Raw genomic sequence first — 19,824 nt, forward strand, 5'->3', positions numbered from 1 at the left:
ACTGGCTGACAGGTATGAAAGTGAACATAATTTCCCTGCTGCATTTGGTTCTCTCACAAATGCAATTTTGTTCGAAAAGCTTTCACTGCATCATGCATATCCATGATCAACTGTTAGCATCCCTGCAGTTTCCTATTCAGAGTGGTGAGTTGCTCCATAATGTCACACATACAAACCAAATCACATAACCAGTTTTCGTTCTCAAGCTCAGCGAGGGCTTTCCCCTTCCTAGTCATGTTTGCAGCTTACAGGTGCAGTGGAGGTGCGCCCATCTATTTGGTTTGGCGCACATCACTGTGCAGACCACAATTACAAATTCCTGCTACAGCTAGGAATCTCTGACTGTCCTATCTCAGCAGCCCTATTACTACCTCACTACACTTTCTGCCAGATAATCTTCTGAAGCAAAGATCCTTGCTCTATTATATTTACAGCCAAAATTCACCAGTTGAGCTTCAGAGCAGTCAGTCAATGGTGAAGGACACTGTTTTGTTTAAGCATGGGCTCACCGGCCAGGAATAATTGTCTGCTAACATTAGGGATGTAACAATATACTAAACTCACAATTCGATACACTTCGCCATACTGGGTTCACGCTACGATATTCTCAAGGTTTTTTTTTTAACAAAATGAGATTAAAGACAAATTATGACTGAAAAAAATTCCTTTATTTCTCAGACAAAAATTTCCAAAATATATTTTCTCTTATCTTTTCTTTATCAAATTAAATAATCATTTTTTATTTCTGAGGTAGGGTATATAAACTATGCAAAACTGCGTATTTTCTTTTCTTTGTAAAAGTGAACCTGAAAATATCTTTTGTCTTAAATAAAAAAGAAATTAAACTGAATATTAAAAAAATCCAAAATCAAATAAACAAATAACACAAATAACGAAAATCTCTTCAAATAAACAAACTAAGGTTTAGTCTGTTCCTAGCTTGGAATTTACATGTTGTTTGTTTTTTCTTTTCTTTTTTTTGGATGTAGTATTTTTTTTTTATTCAACATATACCTGGATTTATTGTGTTGAGGAAATGTTCCATTCAACCCGAGCCCAAGGAAAGACAGAAAAAACAACAATAACAACAACAAAGATAACAATAATAATAATAAAAATGATAACAAAAAGGGAAACAAAAGGGAAAAGAATAAACAAATTTACAGATAAAGGTAGGGTGGAATCATGCGTGTGTACATATGTGTGTGTCATGTTACAGCTGATACTCCTGCTAATCCTAATTATCATCAACGTCAGGTAAAATGGAGAACATCCTCGTATGGTCAATAAATGGTCTCCAGGTTTTTTCAAAGGTTTTTAAAGAACCCTTCAATGAGAATCAGATTTTTTTCTAATTTGATAGTACTTAAAACTTCTTTGATCCATTTGTCATAGGTTGGGCAGGTATGTGTTTCCATTTGAGGAGTATAAGAAGTTTAGCAGTGTAGTAAAACTTATCGTTCTTTGGAATTAAGTAGGTAAATTAGCATTGGGGCAACCCATAAGTGGGTTGAGAGTGATTTGTGTGCCAGCTAGTTCGTCAAAGGATTTAAATATATTAGTCCAATAATGATGCAGTTTGGGACAGGACCAAACTATGTCGGTCATGTTAGCAGGGGACTGTATGCACAAGTTGTAAGCATTGCTTACATCTGGGAATATTTTCGCAAGTCTAGCATTTGTGTAGTAAGCACGGTGTATTGTCTTGAATTAATGCAGACCATGGCATGTGCAGATGAAAGCTGAATGAAGCTGATTGAGAGCGATTTCCCATTGTTCCTCAGAAATGTCTTTCCCCAGTTCTTGTTTCCATTGACTCTTCAGATTAATGAGGGATTCAGGATTAATGCATCCAATGTTCTCATATAACACTGAAATCAAGCTTTTGATCTTAGGATCAAGTCCAAGAATTACATCAATATCTGAATTAGGGGGACAGTTTGGAAATTGTGGAAACTGATTCTGTACGAAGTGGCGGATTTGAAAATAACGAAAGAGATGGGTTTTAGGTAGGTCAAATTTCCTTGACAAATCTGAAAAAGAAAAGAAATTCCATCTGAATGGAGGTCTCTTGGAGATTGGATTCCTTTATTGGACCATGTCTCAAAAGTGGGATTGGTACACAATGGAGCGAATCAGTGATTATGAGGGACAGGCAATAGGGTAGAGGATTTATGCAAGCCATAATGTTTTCTAAATTGGGACCACATTTTTAGTGTATGAGTGTCAGTAGGAATTGGACTAACATTGTGACTGAGTGGAAATTGACAGCAGATCAAGGAATTCAACGACAAGGGTGAAGAGGAGATCTCCAAACGAGCCCAAACCAGCAAGTCCTTTTGAGTTATATTGCTGGACCAATACAGTAATTTTTGAATATTAGTAGCCAAGTAATACCGGGTTAAGTTTGGAAGGGCCACGTCGCCTGATATTTTAGAGGTTGAAGGAAAGATTTCTTAATTCATCATGCTTTGTTGCCCCAAAGAAAGGCCGTTATGTTCTGGTCAAGCGTGGTGAAAAAGGTTTTTTTAATGAAAACTGGAATATTTTGGAAGAGGTAGAGAAACTTGGGTAGGAAAACCATTTGACTAATTTAATGTGACCTGCTAATGACAAGAGAAAAGTGGATCAGTGCTGTCTGTGAATGTTCTCATTGTTGATCAGTGTTCTAAATCTACTTTGCATTTTTCTAATAATGGGAGGAAAATCTTTTTAAAGAGAACGGAAAAAGGATTTTGCCATGAGAATGCCCAGATATTTGAATCCATCATGTGCCAATTTGAAAGGAAAAAGCGAAGAGGGTAATGTTGCTGCAGAGGATTTATGGGGAAAAGTTCGCTTTTCTGTAACTTAAGTTTGTATTCTGAATATGATCCAAATTACTCCAGGATAGATATTATTGCAGGAAAGGAGAAGACTGGATTAGATACATATTATTATATATTATCTCTATATGCAGACGACCTGCAATAGCAGGTCATCCGCATATAGAGATAATTTAAGCACGGCGTTATTCAGCTCTATGCCTTCAAATCTTTTCTCATTTCGGCGCCAGATGGCCAGTGGTTCAATTGCAATGGTGAACAGTAAAGAGGAGAGTGGGCGGCCCTGTCAGGTTCCTCATGTGAGGGGTAAGAAGGGAGAGTGCATACTGTTAGTGATGACTGATGCAACAGGGGAAGAGTAAAGTAACTTAATCCAACAGCTTAAACTCACCGACACCAAATTTTTGAGAACATAAAAAAGATATGGCCACTCTACCCTGTCGAAGGCCTTTTCTGTGTTTAAGGAAACACCACTTCAGGTGAATCTGATGCGGAGGAGTAAATTATATCTTTCGGTCTTCTTGTGTTTAAGTAAGAATGTCTCCCCTGTATAAATCCTTTTTAGTCGGTGGACAATATGTGTGTAATGACTTATTGAAGGCGGGTTGCCAGGATTTTCACTATTTTTTGGTCCACATTCAAAAGTGAGATGGGGGTGTCTGGGTAGCATAGCAGTCTATTCTGTTGCCTACCAACACAGGGATCTCCGGTTTGAATACCTCCGGCTTGGTCGTGTTACCTCCAGCTTGGTTGAGCGTCCCTACAGAAACAATTAGCCGTGTCTGCGAGTGGGAAGCCAGATGTGGGTATGTGTCCTGGTCGCTGCACTAACGCCTCTTCTGGTCAGTCGGGGCGTCTGTTCGGCGGGGAGGGGGAGCTGGGGAGGGAATAGCAGAGCCTCCCACCCACTATGTCCCCCTGGCGAAACTCCTCACTGTCAGGTGAAAAGAAGCAGCTGGCGATTCCACATACACTCACTGGCCACTTTATTAGGTACACCTTGCTAGTACCGGGTTGGACCCCCTTTTGCCTTCAGAACTGCCTTAATCCTTCGTGGCATAGATTCAACAAGGTACTGGAAACATTCCTCAGAGAGTTTGGTCCATATTGACATGATAGCATCACGCAGTTGCTGCAGATTTGTCGGCTGCACATCCATGATGCGAATCTCCCGGTCCACCACATCCCAAAGGTGCTCTATTGGATCGAGATCTGATGACTGTGGAGGCCATTTGAGTACAGTGAACTCATTGTCATGTTCAAGAAACCAGTCTGAGATGATTCGAGCTTTATTACATGGCGCGTTATCCTGCTGGAAGTAGCCATCAGAAGATGGGAACACTGTGGTCATAAAGGGATGGACATGGTCAGCAACAATACTCGGGTAGGCTGTGGCGTTGACACGATGCTCAATTGGTACTAAGGGGCCCAAAGTGTGCCAAGAAAATATCCCCCACACCATTACACCACCACCACCAGCCTGAACCGTTGATACAAGGCAGGATGGATCCATGCTTTCATGTTGTTGACGCCAAGTTCTGACCCTACCATCCGAATGTCGCAGCAGAAATCGAGACTCATCAGACCAGGCAACGTTTTTCCAATCTTCTATTGTCCAATTTTGGTGAGCCTGTGTGAATTGTAGCCTCAGTTTCCTGTTCTTAGCTGACAGGAGCGGCACCCGGTGTGGTCTTCTGCTGCTGTAGCCCATCTGCCTCAAGGTTCGACGTGTTGTGCATTCAGAGATGCTCTTCTGCATACCTCGGTTGTAATGAGTGGTTATTTGAGTTACTGTTGCCTTTCTATCAGCTCGAACCAGTCTGGCCATTCTCCTCTGACCTCTGGCATCAACAAGGCATTTTCGCCCACAGAACTGCCGCTCACTGGATATTTTCTCTTTTTCGGACCATTCTCTGTAAACCCTAGAGATGGTTGTGCGTGAAAATCCCAGTAGATCAGCAGTTTCTGAAATACTCAGACCAGCCCGTCTGGCACCAACAACCATGCCACGTTCAAAGTCACTTAAATCACCTTTCTTCCCCATTCTGATGCTCGGTTTGAACTGCAGCAGACCATGTCTACATGCCTAAATGCATTGAGTTGCTGCCATGTGATTGGCTGATTAGAAATTTGCGTTAACGAGCAGTTGGACAGGTGTGCCTAATAAAGTGGCCGGTGAGTGTATATTGGAGGGAGCATGTGGTAGCCTGCAGCCCTCCCCAGATCGGTTGGGGGGGTGCAACAGTGACCGGGATGGCGCATATGAGTGGGGTAATTGGCTTGATACAATTGGGGAGATAAAGGGGGGGGGCTGAGATGGGTCTGTATGAGCTACAGAGAAGAGGGTCATTGTCTTTTTCAAGTAGTAAAGTTATTGGGACTTGCGAGAGGGTTGCTGGTAGTTGACCTTTCAAGAATAATTAATTGAACATGATCTATAGATAAGGAGATATTAGAGTAGAGAATTTCTTATAAATCTCCAATGTGTACCCATCAGGTCCAGGGGATTTGCCGGCCTGCATGTTTTTTATGGCTTTTACTTGGTCTCCAAGTTGTTCCATGATCACTTGATCTACAACTGGGTAGGGGATCTGGTCAAGAGGACTATCATGGTCCCAGATGCCTGGGGGACTTTCAGAAGTGTAGAGGTCAGAGTAAAAGTCATAGAATGTATCATTAATAACTTTAGAGTCTGTAAGGATGATGCCTGTAGGTGATTTGATTTTAGTTATTAGCCTGGCGGTTGCTTGATAAGCAAGTAATTTGCTAGTTTAGTCTCCCATTTCAAAAAAATTCTGCCTTGATTTGAGTAGCTGTAGTTCAACTTTTTTTGTTGATAATAAATCAAATTTTGTTTGTAGTCAGAGACATTTGTTATGATAATCTGGAGGGGGGGCACTTGCATATTGCTGGTCTGATTGGAAGATTTCTTCTGAGATCTTGGATAATTTGGCTTTATTGGCCTTTGTTGTATGTGAGACATACAACATTATTTGGCCTCGTAGATATTCTTTGAATGTTTCCCATAGAGTTCCCTTAGGTATATCAGGCGTATGATTTATATCAAAGAAAGTTATGTGTATTAAGAAAATTATGAATTTGTTAACTGACAGCAGAAGTGAGTTAAATCGCCATGGCTTTGGAGGGGCGAAACGCCCAGAAAGGTGTATGTCCATGGAAGTGGAGGCAGGTGAGCTAATGAAGTGATCCAGGTCAGCTAATGTATAAGAATGGAAAGACTCACTTTTATAGGGGAGGTGGCTGTTTATTCAGGCAACAATTCTCAGTACTTTGAAATTGTTATATTCTTCAGTGTGTTCGTGTGTCAATAAATTAATTCTGACAGAATTGCAAATGCTCACATAAAAATATTAAAATCTTCCCTTAAGGTGAGAAAAAGAGAACAACAAATCTCTCTGACCAAGGCACTCCGTGTAATTAAAAATGTCTTTATTGAAACTTAGACATATCCAAAAAGGACCTAAAAATGCCCACGTGTAGCGGCTCGGGCCTTCTTCAGGGCATAGTCTTCCCTTAAGGTATTTTTGTGTGTGTGTGTGTGTGTGTGTGTGTGTGTGTGTGTGTGTGTGTGTGTGTGTGTGTGTGTGTGTGTGTGTGTGTGTGTGTGTAGCTTGTCCTAGTGTGTACACGTGTGTTTTTTTGTTACCACTACATGTCTCTTTTTTTGTCTCAAGGCTAAATTCAAAAATAATAAAAGCACACCAGTTAATCTAATCCATCAATAATGATCATTCATTAATTGCTGATGACAGAGACATCAATCACCAAGGGAGAAGTCTGTCGCAAGTGTTTTTGTGTTTAGTGGATGCTGTGCTGTTGGGCAGAGATTTAGGCTACAAATGAAATGAGAAGGCTTGTTAAAAAACAAAAAATATTTTTTAACAGATTACTAATCCCTCCATCTTCAATACCTCTTTATCTTGGTCAGGGTCACAGTGGGTGCTGGAGCCTATCCCAGCATGCACTGGGTGCAAGCAAGACAGGATCAACCCCTGTACAAGGTGCCAGCTCATCACACAGTAGCAGATTTACTATTCACAGCACATAACAGATCACTAATATAAATTTGAACTAATTTTATTTAATTTATAGCTGGAGGCTTGTATTGGCGTGAAGCTATTCCTCAGAGGCTGTATCATGTTGAGAGGCTGGGTATAGGCACAATGAAGCAATGTTATCTAATACACAACCCATAGCTTCCTATATTCCTTCCATTTCTTGGGAGGTCTCTACTCTAAAAGAAAACTGGAGTAGGAGCTCATGGGCTTTTCATCTGCTTCTACTTAGCGTCTGGAAGGGCTAGAGAGAACACTGATGAAGGTTAGGAAACAGGCTATGTGGTGAAAGCTCCTGGAAAGGGATATCCTTTCTCTGTCCTTCACCCTTCTCTCTCTCTTTCTTTCGCGCGTGCACTCTCTCTCTCTCAGATATCAGAGATGTTAAAACCAGATGTTATTTCCGAATTCTACAATTTTTGCTCTAATCCCAAGATAAGGACACACTCTAGAGAAGAGTCTGCTGTGAGCTGAGTTTCTACATAATTTCTCATAACATATGCCATGACCCCTCCCATACTTTGTCCATGACATGCTCTACGAGCAATATTTGCCAACATCCAAGTACAAATCACAGAGAGGTGAATCAGTTCATCTGGATACAACATTTATTGAGAGAAACGTTTCATCACTCATCTAAGTGACCTCTTCAGTCTCAACTGACTGCAGGTATCCCCACCCATATAAACAATACAGTGGCATAACGACCGAAAACAACGATCGGTTTCATGCGCAAATTGCCGTGACCATTAACTAGTGTTCATGTGTACTGTTCACAGAGGATTGTGGAATAGTTGCAATCAGCATTGTACACATTACCATAGTAACTCTAGTTAATGGTCCTGGCAATTTGCATATGAAACTGATCATTGTTTTTGGTCGTTATGCCACTGTATTGTTTATAAGGGCGGGGACACCTGCAGTCAGTTGAGACTGAAGAGGTCACTCTTAGATGAGTGATGAAACGTTTCTCTCAATAAACAGTGTCCAGATGAACTGATTCACCTCTCTGATTTCCTTACCTGGACAATTGAGCATAAAGACATCCAAGTACAAATTTTAGCTGTTTTTTTTTAAATTTTGATATAAAGGTCCAGGCCTCATTTTGGCTACATGCAACTTTCCTTTTAGATTATTGTAATCGAGATATGTGTTAGCCTATGTGTGTTCCTTGAACATCAAGAACCTCATTCACATATGCCGTCTAATCCCTAATTCTCCTGTGAATTTTACGTCAGATTCAAGCGTGTACACAAACTGGCTGACAAAGATATAATCATTGGGCCACATTCTCATTCAACTTTCCTGCCCCGTTATTCTCAATCATTCCAGACAGTATGAGCAAATATACTCAATCACTTGCATGCTTGTCTAATTTCTGGGACACCACCCATATGAGCACATTTTGATAGTATTTCCCAAACTTTGTGGATGTGTCCCTTCTGAGTTATGATCTGTATACAGTTGAGACAGAGACCATCAGAGTTGGAAGAACTTCAGCTTACTGATTACATCTGTGGGTGGAACAAAGTAGCACGGGCACTATTTTATGATCTTCCCTGAGCCAATGGTGTATACTGGCTCTGTACACAGTCTGCAGAATAGCTTCTATTCAAAGTCACTGAAAACGGTAATGACAACAGTAATGATGAGAGCAATAAACAGTATCTAGGGTGTGCAAACTGCTGCACAACTCACAACATCCATTCACTACTGCATGCAGGGACTAATAGGAAAATCTAATACACTAGTCTGACTATGACAAGACATCACAATTTCTATTCAGCTGCAACATAGGACAATTTCTATTTTGCGGCAACAGCCAGAACAGGGCAATTCAAACTTAAGTCCAAACACTACACTAAAGAAAACAAGCATGGACAACATACACAACCACCGTTCACTAGATCTATAGATATAACACCGTTAATGTCTGAAATATGAAGCAGACATTGCAATGGCTGTGGAGATTCAAAGCTCCTGTCTGCAGCGTTCTATTTATCCAGCTGCCTGTCTGATCAGTGCAGCGCTGATAGACTTGGCTGAGGCCAGGGAACGATTTACTTATGAAATAAAAAAACATTTTCCAAGCTCGTCGGGAGCATGCCTGAACATGACATATGGGACACTTGGGGAAACAAGCATGTGACATGCATGCAGATGTTTGAGCTCATGGACCCAACCTCATGTGCACCCTTGTCCACAAATGTGCATGTACGCATGCAAACGGAGCAGGTGAAAAGGAAAAGAGGCACCCTTTCTGCTTTCTCCCTTTGTTCAGCATTTACACAAGCAGAGGGTGGGGGATAGGTAATGTCCAGACTTGATGGAGAATCGATAGCAAATCCATCTGGATTTCTTCAACGACACAAGATCATCTGGGGACAAATTTTGCACATATGACTGTGTGACGATGTGTCACCTTGTGTGCGCGCGTGTGAGAGCTCAATTTCAGTAAAGGGATTTCAAGCGGTGCCTTTGTGAAAGTCCTGAAAAGACAAACCTGTTATCCTCCTCCGTCTACAGATCCCGAGGCATGAGTAATGAGAGGGGCTGAATGGAGGTCAGCTTTAGCACACATCCACCACATGGTCGACTGGTTTTAGAAACAGAATTCACACTCATCTATTAGGCTGCTGTTTAGGGACCAGCCTTGAATGTCTCCCTCCCTCATAAAATGTTGAAGAGATGCACAGAAAAAGACGGAACAGGAAAATAATTCGCTCACTGGATTGTTTACTCGTCCCATTCTTCCCGGGGTTTCAACCAGAACCTTTTGACTTCCTGAAGTCAAGAAACAAAGAAACAATGAATAAACAACCCCCACCCCCCCCCCAAAAAAAACACTGTGCTTCTGATATGTGGAAGTATGACAATTGGGGGGCTTGCACAGCTTTGGGTTGTATATACAGAACAAGATAACAGATTACAAATAAAAAATATGCCCCCCCCACCCTGCCACGCACACACTAATACAACTAAGTATAACTTCACCTGCTTCACCCCACTCCATGTGCATCTGGTAGGCATGTTTCAAATCCTGATGCAGTCCACATGCAGCTATTCTCCTGTCAATCCTGTTGGCTGTTTTATGAAGCACTGTGACTCCAGCAGGGCTTTGGTGCTCTGTTGGTGCCAGGTGCTCAACACTCCCTCCCCTGCTGTGACCTGTCTGCCGCTACACCTGCTCTCCACTCCGTCACCCCCTGCCACATCCCCCAGCGGTGAAATGAACTCACGGCATGTCTGGCACTCTCCACCGCTTTACTTTCAAACCCCAACGCTGACTTGCTTGACGTCCCTTTTCTACACACTTTCTCCGCTTGCACCTGCTGCTTGTATCTCTGTTGTTGTCTTGGAACTCGTGTTCTTGTATACACTTGCCTACAGCTAATTAGTCAATGATTATCACAATAATAACATGGATAATCTTACAAACACTTTTTTACTGCATGCACGTCATCGAAATCTTTGTGCTTTTATGTAGCTGTCAGTAATGTCAATAAGTGCAGCAGAATTTCTAGGCTCATGCTACCGTTGCATTTACTGTCTGTGAAATACCCCGGATGCAAGTGCGAGTGGTAACAAGTCTAAATGGGGCAAAATATTAAATAGGATTCTTTATTAGCCCCAGAAATTAGAGAATTGACTAGTCAAATTATCAGCCGATGGCTGGATCAGAAGTTGCTTTAGTTTATGCACTGTTTAAGACCAGACGAGCCACTGAGTGCAGGGGTAAGTGTGTGAAAAGCAGACAAACAGGTTGTGTTTAATGGGACTGGGGGCCGACAATAGCTAACTCAGCTGTAATGAGAACCTAATGAGGATGTTGAGTAATTTGGGGCTAGTGAGGCGTGGGTGGGAGTGTGTGGAGGGGAGGAAGAAGAGGGAAGAAGAGGGCAGGACAAAAAACAGGGGAGGAGGAATGGAAGGAAGGTTAGGGAATCACCAGCTGTTTCTCCAGGTGATCAGTGTGGAGTGACACAGCTGTCCTATTCATCCAACTCTCCTCCCACTTCATCTCTCTGTCTTCCTACCCACTTCCCTCTGTGCACCACCCCTCTTAACTGCTTCCACCAGCTAACAGCTGTAATGGAGATATATTACCCCAACTGGGGCATAATCTATTCTTTGGCACATGGATCAAGGCATCTTACTCTGTCTCTGCCATCAGTCGAACTCCTGGTCACACAAACACAGATTTAATCTAACTAGTGTATGTGACTCCAAGTGTGTGATGCTCTCATCAAGACTTGGCAGAATCTGCTGAGCCTGAGAGCAGCTCAGTGAGTGTTGCAAACGAAATTCAACCGGAAGCCCTAAGCAGACTGGAACAGTACCCGAGGAACATACTTCATTCTGAGGTATGGACTCTTTTCTCTGTCTCTCTCTCTCATGTGCGTGTGCGTGTGTGTGTGTGTGTGTGTGTGTGTGTGAACTCAATCTATAATACACTGTCCAGCTGCACTACTCCACTCCATTTCACATCTATGGGGATTAACTGCCTGGCATGGACCTTTTCTCTCTCCTTAAGGGACTGGCTTTCCTATACAGCGTTTGAAATATGCCTAGCCCATGTATTTGTTTGAATCCGTGTGTGTTTGTTCCACTCAGTAAACCTCAAGAGGCATATTTTTGACTTTAACTCAGTCACACCTACATACATGCATGCATGCACACAAATAAAGACATAAACACTCTTACACACGTGCATGCACTTGAACACAAACACACATGGCAAGTTTATTTTGAATAAGAAAGCACATGGGAATTGGTTTAAAAAATACTTTTTGAGAAAGCTATTCCACTGTGGAGAAAGTCAAGACACACGGCAGAATGACTCCTAATTGGTGGTGTGTTGGATGGTGTGGCTGAACCTCATGATGGAGTGTGGAGTTTAAAAGGCTAAACTTCACATCATATAGGCTGCGCAGCTGGCTGGGTCTGAGCCTCATACTAAACAAATGCACCCTGAGGTTGTGATGACATTTGGGTAAATAATAAATTGGAGCCAAAGGGCTTTCCTGTTTTTCATTAATCTCACTCCTTGGTCCCAAACCATTAAGACATTATTAAACCAAAGTCAGCTGAGTTACATCAATTGAGATAGGGTCGTGCCTGGCACACTCTCTCAAAGATGTAAAACGTGAAAAAATCTAAACTAAGAAAGGCATCTGGTTAATGCGACTGCCATATATTGGGAGAAGGGTGTAGGACTGAGGTTAGCCATTAACTCCTATAATATCCATCCATCCATTATCCAAACCGCTTATCCTGCTCTCAGGGTCGCAGGGATGCTAGAACCTATCCCCAGCAGTCATTGGGCGGCAGGCGGGGAGACACCCTGGACGGGCCGCCGGGCCATCACAGGGCCCACACATTCACACGTAGGGACACTTTAGTATGGCCGATTCCCCTGACCTACATGTCTTTGGACTGTGGGATGAAACCAGAGCTCCCGGAGAAAACCCACACAGACATGGGGAGAATATGCAAACTCCACACAGGATGACCAGGGACGACCCCCAAGGTTGGACTAGTGGGGCTCGAACCCATGACCACGCCTCTTATAACATAACAATCATTGCATTTATATAGCGCTTTTCTAGACACCCAAACTGCTTAATATGTTGTGAACTGTATTTGTTTGTTTACAGCATACTTGGTTCCCTTCTGATAGAGCCCCTAGTTGGAATATCCCTCCTTCACCATTTGGATTAAAATCCTTGTCTGGTCGAAAAACTGCATATTTAACTTCCTTTGTGCTGTGCGGTGAGCGTGATTTCATAGCATGTAGGCTGCGCAGATGGCTGGGGCTGAGCCTCATATTAAACCAGGGATGGGCAACTTCGATGATAGAGAGGGCCACAAAAATGTTATTCTCACGACCAGAGGGCCAGATTGTGACCGTGCACTTCCACCAGTGGGACACTGTAACCCCATCACTCAATTAACCAATTATAGCTACTAATTTAATGAAAAGAAAAAAATATACTGGTAATCAAAGTTTATTACACCAACATTTCTATTTAATGAACTTAACACAGAAACAAAATGTCCACAGTCTAAAAAAATCATTTAATAATGGCACAGAAGTTAGCATTCACTCAAAATGCAACAACTAATATTCATGTTTGCAGTGCATTTCTACTCTGCCCTCCCCTTCCATGACATGATTTAAATAAAAATGCATTTAGCACAAAATGGTAAACGGACTGCATTTTATCTATTTAAAAATCCCCCCCCTTTTTTTTCTTACCAATTGTACTTGGCCATCCATCTATCCATCCATTATCCAAACCACTTATCCTTACTCAGGATGCTGGAGCCTATCCCAGCAGTCATTGTGCGGCAGGCGGGGTGACACCCTGGACAGGCCGCCAGTTACCCTATTTTCCGACCTGTTCCGGTCGCTGTTCTACCCCCTCTGCTGATCTGGGGACGGCTGCAGACTACCACATGCCTCTTCTGACACATGTGGAGTCACCAGCCACTTCTTTTCACCTGACAGTGAGGAGTTTCGCCAGGGGGATGTCGCGTGTGGGAGGATCACGCCATTCCCCCCGTTCACACTCCCCCCCCAAAGAGGGGCCCCGACCGACCAGAGGAGGCGCTAGTGCAGCAACCAGGACACATGCCCACATCCGGCTTCCCACCCGCTTACACAGCCAATTGTGTGTGTAGGGATGCCCGACCAAGCCGGAGGCAACACGAGGATCCAGCGATCCCCGTGTTGATAGGCAACGGAATAGACCACTACACTACCTGGACGCCCCATGGACTGCATTTTATATTGCGCTTTTCTAGTTTACCGATCACTCAAAGTGCTTTTTTACAGCGTATGCCTCACATTCACCCATTCACACACACATTCATATACTGATGAAGCCACTGAAACGCACCCACAACTATGTTATCATCCCCAAAAGCTTTAGCCATCTCTACTGCACATAGCACCACTGTTTCGCCATCTGACAAGGGCTTCTCCAGGGAAACAGCATAGATGCCTTGAGAGAGGGCTCCTGTGTAGACGTGGCTTTGGTAAAAAGGCTTTGTTGTCTGTGTATTTTTCCTTTGAGGTCAGCGATAATAGCGGCTCTGATACCTCCAGTGTACATGTCACATTTGTCTTTGTGTGTGGCATTGTAGTGGCGACTCAAATTGAAATCCATCATGGCTGATTTTATTTCCAGGCACACTAAACACACAGGTTTGTTTGCCTTTGAATTCCGTAAAAAGATATTCTGTTTCCCATCTTGCATGGAAGACATGGTTCACTAGGTCAAGTTTTATTTATTTTTATTTTTTGCCGCTCATGTCGTTGCGGAAGAGGCTCACCGAGACCAAATGCAATCAGTTGCTTGGCTACAGGCCTCTTGTGTTTCAAGGGAGCGCCCTCTATCAGTGAGCAGTATAATTACAACTGGGATCTGGTTCAAATGTGGTCAAATGGCCCGCTTGCTTGAAACGTCTGTGAAACCAACAATTTATTGATATTTGGAAATCGACCCACTGGCCGTACTGAGTAAGGACGGGGTCCGAATATGATCAGTGGGCCCGGCCACCGGTTGCCCATGTCTGTACTAAACAAATGCACCCTGAGGTTGGGATGACATTGGCTAAATAATAAATTGGAGCCAAAGGGCTTCCTTGTTTTTCATTAATCTCACTCCTTGGTCTCAAACCATTAAGACAACGTTATTAAACCAATTGAGATAGGATTGTGCCTGGCACACTCTTTCTCAAAGATTCAAAAAGTGAAAACGATCTAAACTAAGAAATGGCATCTGTTACTGTGACTGCCATATATTGGAAGAAGGGTGTAGGAATGAGGTAAGCCATAACCTCTTAATATGTTGTGTACTGTATTTGTTTGTTTACAGCATAGTTTGTACCTTATAATGGAGCCCCTAGTTCGAATATCCCTCCTTCACCATTTGGATTAAAATCCTTATCCCACCATCCTTTCAGGTGGTGGGTTGAATAACTGCATATTTAACTTCCTTTGTGCTGAGGTGTGTGTGTGTGTATGGGGGGGGGTAATGTGGGTTGAGTAACAAGTGATCATTCATTACACATTAAAAAACGGCTGCATTTTCATTCAATTTCTGTTGTCTTTGGCCATCAACAGAAAAAAAGCTGAGAGGGTGAAGGAGTGAATAAAAATAGATTGGTTTAAGCCTGTTGTATCCTGTTCTTCGTGAACCTTGATTCTGATTGTTCTCATTTTTGAGGAGAAAAGCAAAACATTTCAAAGACAACAATAATCTCAATATAGAATTTGGGGTCAATGATGTTAGTCATCCCCCTCCCTTATCACACTGCAATTACTATACTCAGATGCTATAATTCTTCAGGACTCTAATATTACTATAATAAGAAAATACCAACTATACGTATACAGTCAACTTAAATAATGGCAGGACCAAAATGAATATCTTGTGAATGGTACAATACCAGTGTTAGTTTTTCCTTTTCAGATAAAAAAAAGAGTCAACAGTTGAGAAGCAATGCGATGCTATAATGACATCTTGTCAGCACTTGGTGATATTCATTCAGTCTCCAAGCTCATATGCTCTCTTATTGCAAACTCGCTTCTTTTAAATCACTTTTTTTTGATTTCCCCCCTTTTTCTCCCCAATTGAATTTAGCCAATTGACCTTTCGCAAAGTCCCGCCCCCCTTAGTTACTGTTGCTATGCCCATCAATCATTTCAGAACTATCCAGGAAGTAGCCGGAAAACACCAAAACATGAAGGAAGAAATCAGCGCATTGTGTGGGTAAAAGTAACAGCAATAATACGTTAGCTGTATTAGCTATGAATAATATTCAGTAGCAAGATTAGCTTGGAGCAGACAGGTATTTTTGTTGATTTTGGACGGATTAAGCTGCCCATGGGGTCTGCTATACTGTGAAATCCATTGCCGACATTGCGCTTCTTGCGTTCTGGGTTTCGGGAAGGGAAAGAAAATTACACCCCCTCCAAACTTTTCAGATATCTAGTATCCGATTTGCAGATCCCATAGGCACACCGTTTCAGCATTTTGCTGTGTGTTTGAAAGCTTGACGGACCGTTGCTAAGGTAGGATTGGACAAGCACCGTTCTGGGGCGATACTTTGCGAAAGGTCAATTGCCCCACTCTTACAAGCAGTCCTGGTCACTGCTCCATCCCCTCTGCCAATTCGGGGACGGCTGTAGACTACATGTCTCCTCCAATACATGTGGAGTCATCAGCCACTTCTTTTCACCTGCCAGTGAGGAGTTTCATCAGGGGGACGTAGCGTGTGGGAGGATCATGCTATTCGCCCCAGTTGCACCTCGCCCCCAAACAGGTGCCCCGACCGACCAGAGGCGGCACTAGTGCAGCAAACAGGACACATACCCACATATGGCTTCCCACCTGCATACACAGCCAATTGTGTCTGTAGGGATGCTCCGACCAAGCTGGAGGTAATAGGGATTTCAACTGGCGATCCCCATGCTGGTAGGCAACAGAATAGACCGCTACACTACCTGGACACCCCTTATGTCCTATATTTTTATTGCATTTTGTTGTTTTATCTTGACTATGTGATTATTTTATCCTATTGTGTAAGGCACCTTGTGATGCTGCTTAGAAAGGTACGATATAAATAAAGTTTATTGTTATTGCAATGGTGAATGGAGTTTCTCTAAAAGCAGTTCCCTGGAGATGAGCTAAAGGAGGGCTCATGTGAACTCGCAATATAAAAGTTGGACGTCCGTTGCTTGTGTGCTGGAGTGTGAGGTGCTAACTTCAACTAGCTAGCTAATGAAAACAGTGCATTCTTTATAAAGTTTAAATCTTGTGAGAATATATGCTTCTCCATATGGGAGACATTTCGCCCGTTACATGAAATTATCTTATTGCAATGAATGCAGTTTGCTGTATCACCATTTTGAGCTCCATCTCTGTTTTCAATCTGAAAGTTTAGCCATACTTAGCAGAGAGATCTGTAGAAATGTTTTGACTGACTGATGCTGGGGAAACACAACAAAAGTTTCAAGTCAGATTTGGTATCACAACTTCTTTTCACGACTGGGCTGAGTCTGCACTGATCTGGGGTGGTTGTACGCCACAGTGGCAGTGATTATCTCATAGTGTGTGAAGGTTAAGGCTTTAATCTCTTTCTCCCAGTTCCAGATGGTACCTTGGATATTTACATTGAATAAGTCCAAGCTGTTTGATTATTTTTTTTGTTTTGTTATGAGTGCGAGAGAAGAGGGTAACCCCCCCCTAAAAAAAACAACAACAAACAAAAACACAGGAAGTAGGAAGAGGCATACTAGAGGGATGGCATGACTGGAGAAAAAGATGAAGAGCAAACAGCTCTTCAGGCACAGAGATGGAGGAGAACATCTGGTGGAAAAATTCCAACAACATGGGAGTCTTTTTCATAATGTCAACTTGAAAAATTATCATAACTGTAGAAAGAGAAGTTTTAAGATTTGGTCATAGCAACAGCAATTTGTGTTCTTGTGTGATTATGGAGGGTGTGTGTGTGTTGCGTCTTTTGCCTGCCTTTATGTGTGTGCTCCCAGACCCACAGTCATTGGCATGAATGTGTGTTTCTAAGATTGGACAAGAAAAAAAAATCTGTCAATGTCAGTAGTTAAATGTGTGGTCTCCTGTCTTTTCCTTGTCTGTTAAAATTTTACCGGTCATGTAGTGTGTCCTCAGCATTAATCACATGAGCAGACGCTAGTATGCTGCCTTAAGGCAAAATTCTGCCATATTGTCAGAAATCCAAACTAGCTTGAGCCTAATCAGCCCCTTATCTTAAGAGTCTGTGTGTGGATAATAAGAGTCATAACTCCATCTTGCTGACTCAGCTCAGCCTGTTTGTTTCAATAGCATCACCCCAAATGGCCAACACAGCCAAACATGAGTATTCACATTCTTAACCTACAAGGCCAGTCGTGGACAACATGCACTAATGAAAGTGCTGCTGCAGCCAGAAACAGTATTGCTGATCACCAGTGTACATCAACCACACAACATTCAAAACCTTGCCTTACACAAGTGGATCAAAAACGGATCCAGCTGTATGCGGCACCTATAACATGACCACTTCAAAATGAAAAAATACAATTCGACATTAGTAAGGAATGTGATGATGCAAAATCCACAGGAAAAAAAAATCACTTCATGTATCATGGCAATATCAATTACATATTTTCAAACCACAGAATTAATGCTGATTTGAAAATGACTATCCCCCTAGCCAGCTAGTTCATTGATGCAGGCATAATGTGTAACAACAAAATGCTTGGCAAAGTTTACATTCATGAACCTACCATACAAAGTCAAGGCAGGTTCAAATGACTACTCAGTCAGTAATGGTAGTGTTATGTGAGTCCACATGCAACACATCTTTATGACATACCTCTTATAACCAACAGTTAACAGTATTACACTATTATCCTGATACCAGGTTAACGTATTGAAACTCTTTTAACATATTGAAACTTTTTTATAATTAGATTAACTACTACTACTACTACTACCACCACCACTACCACTACTACTTTTGGCTGCCCCCGTTAGGGGTCGCCGCAGTGGATCATCCGTTTCCATTTCTTCCTGTGCTCTGCATCTTCCTCTGTCATGCCGGCCACCTGCATGTCCTCCCTCAACACATCCATAAACCTCCTCTTTGACGTTCCTCTTTTCTTCTTCCCTGGCAGCTCCATATTCAGCATCCTTCTCCCAATATACCCAGCATCTCTTCTCCACACATGCCCAAGCCATCTCAATCTTGCCTCTCTTGTTTTATCTCCAAACCGCCCGACTTGAGCTGTCCCTCTAAAATACTCATTCCTAAGCCTGTCCTTCTTCATCACTCCCAACGAAAGGTTAGCATCTTCAACTCTGCCACCTCAAGCTCTGCCTCCTGTATTTTGGTCAGTGGCCAACGTCGCCAAACCATACAACATAGCTGGTCTTACTACCATCTCGTACAGATTAACAACAAAAATTAAAACAATATCAATCATATCTGTACAGCACTTTGCAAGTGCTGCTGAGGTAAGGTTACATAACAAAATGCAAGCAGCAAAAGGTTAGGGGTGGTAACCCTGGTTAAGGTAAAGGGCAAAGGGTGAAAGATGGGCTTAACACTGGATTAACTTGACAGGACCGGATTGTCTGCATAGAGCTACAAGCACATGCTAAAATCAATTCAGGATTTAGGAATTCCTAAGTCTTTAAAATGAAACAGACTAAGAAGATGTTTTGTTTTTAACCAAACTTTTTACTAGAGCAAAGTCGTATGGTTTAATTGGCTAATTCAAGAAATGGACATTGTATCAAAGAACAACCAATATGTAGTATTTGTTACTTTCTGCAAAACTGGCATCAGTGAGAGGCCTCCATATTAAACCCTGGATGTCTAATCAAATGGGCTGTGACAAGATGAAGACTAAATAATACCATATTTATCAAACAAAATACCAAATTTCTAATTGAGTTGTTTAATAGTATGAAATGTATCAAAAATAAATGTAAAATTCAAACTATGATACCATCTTAAGGCCCACAGCAGTTTCCAGTCTGGAATGTTGATGTGCCGTCTGATCTAGTGGGTGTGGTGTGACGATATATAGGTTTTGTTTTGTACCTGGAATAAGTGGCTGTGCTGTCATGCTCATGGGAGCCATGCCCAGGTTGCTCATTGCTGTTGCCCAGGCATTCGGGTCTGACATGGGCATCGGCATGGAGTTGGAGTCCATGGTCATATTACGAATCCCCTCTGGAAAATGGAAAAAAGGAAGGAGAGAGAAAGGGAGATAGAGAGATAGAGAATAATTAGCTACATGAGCAAATTACTTTCTGTTCCATTTTCTTTTGTTCAGTGTCATTTTCTCAACATTGCTGTTATCTCAGACTTCTGGCCTGAGTGAC

The 19,824-nt window shown here is 42.3% G+C and overlaps 1 protein-coding gene across 2 annotated transcripts in view; it reads right to left on the reverse strand.

The window, feature by feature from the left end:
• Window positions 1-19,824, reverse strand: part of enox2 (ecto-NOX disulfide-thiol exchanger 2) — a 394,667-nt gene that overhangs the window by 87,206 nt on the left and 287,637 nt on the right. For both annotated transcript variants that reach the window (XM_056276028.1, XM_056276036.1), the window contains one exon: window positions 19,541-19,672. In XM_056276028.1, the coding sequence (XP_056132003.1) occupies window positions 19,541-19,672 (132 nt within the window). The remainder of the gene's footprint in view (window positions 1-19,540; window positions 19,673-19,824) is intronic.

This window comes from Lampris incognitus, chromosome 1 (genome assembly GCF_029633865.1).
Source record: "Lampris incognitus isolate fLamInc1 chromosome 1, fLamInc1.hap2, whole genome shotgun sequence".
In the NCBI taxonomy this organism is placed as follows: Eukaryota; Metazoa; Chordata; class Actinopteri; order Lampriformes; family Lampridae; genus Lampris; species Lampris incognitus.